This window comes from Halyomorpha halys, unplaced genomic scaffold, assembly GCF_000696795.3.
Source record: "Halyomorpha halys isolate HHAL.00 unplaced genomic scaffold, Hhal_1.1 Scaffold1052.1, whole genome shotgun sequence".
Taxonomy (NCBI): domain Eukaryota; kingdom Metazoa; phylum Arthropoda; class Insecta; order Hemiptera; family Pentatomidae; genus Halyomorpha; species Halyomorpha halys.
The window spans coordinates 263,625-268,645 of NW_027106745.1; the positions used below are offsets into that span (position 1 = coordinate 263,625).

General features: G+C 35.9%; 1 protein-coding gene across 1 annotated transcript in view; it reads right to left on the reverse strand.

Moving 5' to 3' along the window:
• The window catches only part of LOC106688103 (putative leucine-rich repeat-containing protein DDB_G0290503), a gene marked incomplete at both ends in the record, with an annotated part of 171,142 nt that overhangs the window by 146,902 nt on the left and 19,219 nt on the right, over positions 1 to 5,021 (reverse strand). The window contains 1 exon segment of the mRNA XM_067045074.1: positions 4,741 to 4,838. Within this exon segment, the coding sequence (XP_066901175.1) occupies positions 4,741 to 4,838 (98 nt within the window).

A 5,021-nucleotide genomic window follows, 5' to 3' on the forward strand; every position in this document is an offset into this window, starting at 1 on the left:
GTTATTTTGTAATAATGTACAACCATATTTAATGGCTTTTATTTGTTCAAGAGGAGTTAAATGTTCTAATGTAAAACAAATTTGTACCCGCTTCTGAAAAGGTTAACTAAATTATAAAATTGTAATTTTCTGACCCTGATGAGATTGTCCGCTAAGAGGGATTTCTCACTGTGAATAGTTTTATACTCCTTATGGGAACCGACCTACTGTTCTTGGAAAGTTATTATCTAACTATTTAAATAAAAAACAAGACACCAAGGAACACCTTTTTTTTTGTACGCTACATACAGTCGTATATTATTAAACATCGATCTTCTTTTCCAAAGGTTTCGTGTTCACCAATTTACAATACTTAGCTATGCTAATCAGGTAGCATGCAGGGTATTTAAATACTTATATGCATTAAATACAAAACGAAAAAATATAAAGAGTAGTTTGAAATAAATAAAGAAATAATAAATGGAAGATGGTCCACTTAATAACTCGCTATCCTTTTGGGTACTTATTCTGAAATTTGAGTACTAATTAGTGTATAAGTTTGAACTCCAAATTCGAAAAGTGCCGGGTTGCCTTGTCTGGCTCGGCAGAATAGAACACGTCTTAATAACTCCCGATCTTTTTGGGTACTAATTCTGAAATTTGAGTACTAAATATTACTAATTAGTCTATAAGGTTCAACTCAAAATTCGAAAAGTGCCTGGCTGGCATGTCTCTTGCGCGGCAGAATAGAACACGTTTTAATAACTCGCGATTTTTATGGGTACTAATTCTTAAATTTTAGTACTAAATAGTATTAACTAGGTACTAATTCGTGTATAAGTTTCAACTCAAAATTCGAAAAGTGCCGGGCTAGCATGTCTCTGGCAAATGTTTATCAATGGTTTTTGTTGTCGATGTCGGATTCTTTGTTTAAAAAACCACTTCTGACAGGCCGTAAAATGCGTGATCGTTGGAACAGACCTTATGTTTCTGGAATAGTTGTTCAAAAACATCGATGTATTTTGGGTAATGTATTGCAAGTAACGATATTTTAAAACATAGATGTTTTTTGTAGTCGATATAGGATTCTTAGTTTCAAAAACCACTTCTGACAGGCCGTAAAATGCGTGATCGTTGGAACAGACCTTATGTTTCTGAAATAGTTGTTCAAAAACATCGATGTATTTTGGGTAATGTATTGTAAGCAACGATATTTTAAAAACATCGATGTTCTTTGCAGTCGATGTCGGATTCTTAGTTTCAAAAACCACTTCTGACAGGCCGTAGAATGCGTGATCATTGGAACAGACCTTATGTTATTCAAATGGGTGTTCAAAAACATCGATGTATTTTGGGTAATGTATTGTAAGCAACGATATTGTAAACACATCGAACAATATCGTCTGCGTAGAGGAAATGTATGACCACTGGGTGGAGGTTCCTATGGCCTCTCTCGGTTTCTCAGATAGCCTCCCATATTTCGTGTCTTGGAATGGAGTCAAAGGATCCTTGACAGGTCAAGGAAGGCGATGTACATACTTTTGTTTCAATCCCAGGATTTCTGGAGCACATTCCACAGAGAGAAAATATGGTCCTGTGGGTGAGATTATATTTTATTGATAATTGCATTGATTGTTAAAATACATGAAAATGCTTGCAGCACCAGAGCTATTGCTGAATGGTACATCGGGTAGAATTTCTCACACTACAGAGTTCTTGGCAGGCCCCTTTTCATTTCCTGGGAAATAAGATGAGTCACACACATTGTGTTAAAATTATAATTCATTAGATTTTCAGAGATTGGATGTGGAGAGTTTACTGCAGACTTCTGGATATTGATATTGAAAGATACAAGTTTCATTACTCTTGCTTTGTCCATGTAACTTGGTATATATAACAAAGGGGGGGGGGGAGGTAAAATCCTATCTTGATCTGAAGAGGAAGTTCCAATTACTTTCATATTTTAATTTTTAAAAAGTGTTTTACATGAATTTTTATCCAATAACATAGATATTTTTAACATATTTAGTACTTAATGTCTCTTATTTATAAATATGTGATTGTTTTCGTTATCACTTGTGCTTCATTCATAAATTTTTAATCCCTCCCCCAATTTCCTTCTTAGTTCAGAACTTATTGTAGGTACATTAGTGCCTAAGGTATTTAAATATTTTGGCTGTCATAGGCCTAATAGGTATTTGGAATTATTTTTGCTGTATATTTTATTTTTTACTGGATATTTTGTGATTTTTATTATTATTTTTTTTTTTGCATATTTTATGGTTTTCTAGTACACATTGTAAGGCATTCTCTCTGGGGTTTTACTGCATAAAAATTCAGAGTCTGGTAATAAGTTAGCTGGTAAGCTGAGCCAGGCAAGATGAGAGAGAGATCATTCATAAAGCATTAGTACAACGAAATATTAATATTACCAGTTTTTCATACAACAATAAAATTGAAAATTAAAATGATTGAAATACATTTTCAGTAACAAAACTATTTTTCTAATTAATATAGGTTTAAATTTTTTTTAAAGTTATAATTTAACTTAAAATTTAATTCAGAAATTAAAGTATGAGTAATTGTTTTAGTTGATTACTCAATTCAGTATTCTTAAATAAAACTTAATAGCAATTAAATTAATATTTACAATACTTCAAGACATCAAACAAGTTGAAAATTAAAACTGATTAGTATCAAAGTTAGGCGTAGGGATGTGGCGCCCCCATTGCCTAGTTGCAATCAGCCACTGGTCCTCCAGGTTGGGGGAACAGTACACTGCACATACCGCACACTGCACACACCTCACACTGTAAACAAAGGTCATTTACAGTACACACCCTAGGGTCACCTCCCCTAGGTAGTTGCCCCAGATGGGGGAGCTAGTCAGGGAGCTCTGAGGAGGCAGCCCATCCACCTGAGTCGGGGGCATTAGGCTGATAATCTGCTCCCCTCAAACCCTTAAGTATCATGAAACCTCAACGAGAAATAGCCAGACTGATCACAAGGCAACAACACAGGATTTGCCATATGGACTTAAAATTTGAATAATGGAACATTTTATCTATATATAAGACTGGGGTCGCTTCGGGAGCTTCAATTGCAAACTTATGCAATAGACTTGGTTGCTCTACAATAGGTGAGATGGAGGGGAAAAGGAATGCTGGAGAAACGGTTCCACACAGTCTATTAAAGCTGCCATGAGGCAGAACATATCTCTGGTACCAGTTTTGTGGTCAGAGGAAGAATAAGGGATCTTGTCATAGGATTCACTCCTATTAACCCGAGGATCTATGTTATAAAGCTAAAGGGAAAATTCTACAACTTAAGTGTCTTCAGTTGTTATGCCCCCACAAAGGTGTCATCAGAGGAAGAGAAAGAAGCCTTCTATGATCAACTGGACAGAACTTTTGACAATTGGCCGCAGAACGACATCAAAGTAATCTTGGGTGATTTCAATGCTAAGATTGGCAAGGAGGAAGTCTGTAGGCCAACTATTGGAATGCATAGTCTACATGAAGAGACAAATGAAAATGGACGCTGTTACGGCAGTAGGGGTTCAAAAGGAACCTTTACTAACCCAACCGTGAAAGGTAGTGAAAAGAAAGAATAGCCAAATTTTGTTATTTTTGTATTTTTAAATAAGTGAACATAACAAAAGGAACACAAAATATATAAAAATAGACAAACTAGAAAAAAAAAAAAAAAGCTTAAACTATTACAAAATTAAATGAATTGAACAAAAGAAAGGAAAAAAAAGTCTCATATCACCGGTGATTGTTGGGGCCCTGGTTGTGGTTGTTGTCTTGAGCGGATGTTCTCGTCGAGGCAGATAGACAATAGGAATCATATCCGCCTGCCTTGTCCTCTTGAAGGATGAGCTGAAGTAGTCCGACCACCGTGGCTAACATAATTAAGATAACGGAGATGGCCAGGATCCTGACAACTACGAGTGCGTAGTGAGGAGACAATGGAAACGATATGTGTGTGCACCAGTGTGAACTGAAAATGGACAGACGACTTCTGAGAGTATCAGTTACTCTAAGAAGTCGTCCCTCCATTTTCATTATAAAAAACAACAGAACATAGTTGTTTTGTTTTTTGACTTAATAAAAATCATATGTTCCAATAAATGATTTGTGGACCAATCTGATGAGCTGCAGGACTTACCGTGGTGCGAACATGGATACTGATCACTTCCTTGTGGTGGCCAAGATCAGGGCAAGGATATCCAATGTCCTGAAGGCCCCGGGAAAGAAGGTGGAAAAGGTTGCTCTAACCAAGCTTAAAGACCCCGGGAAAGAAGGGGGAAAAGGTTGTTCTAACCAAGCTTAAAGACCCCGAAGTAATATCAAGGTATCATCAGGAGCTTAATGGGAAGGCTCAGCTAGAGGCTTGAAGACTCTAGAGCAACAAAAGGCTCAGTACAAGAGTAATGGATCTTAATTTCTCTACCAACTGAAACAATGATATGAATGGGAGTAATAGGAAAAAAGAAAGGACAATACTGCCACCTACTGGTGGTTTGAATATGGCAATCGGTTGTTGGGACAAAGTGTGGCAAAGTTACTCACCCTCCTAAATTTGTGTCCACTTCAGTAAGAGGCATATCAAAACATCAGGAGGGTCCAATCTTTTGCAATTTGAAAGTACTGTTTCCAGGATTAATAATAAGCAAACAGCTTTTAATGATTTGTGTGAGTACATAATAACCTTAACAAATTTATATAGTAATACCATAAATTATGGTGATATAATTACCTACTGCTAGATGATTTCACTTGTGTGAATTCGGGATCCTTAATGCTTAACCTTTTTATTTCAAGATATCTTTCTAGGTTAGATTCTGCTTCTTTTGACTGAAATATTAATTTATAAAAGTCATAAAAAAAAAATAAATTATATTTTTTATCTACTACAAAGTGTCACACTATACTAATAGCTAATAATTTACTAATAGTACTGTGGTGGCAAGATTAACGTCTTCAGCGGCAATAGTTGACGTTAGCAAAGGGAGTGTTTGAAATGGGTTTGCCACTGTC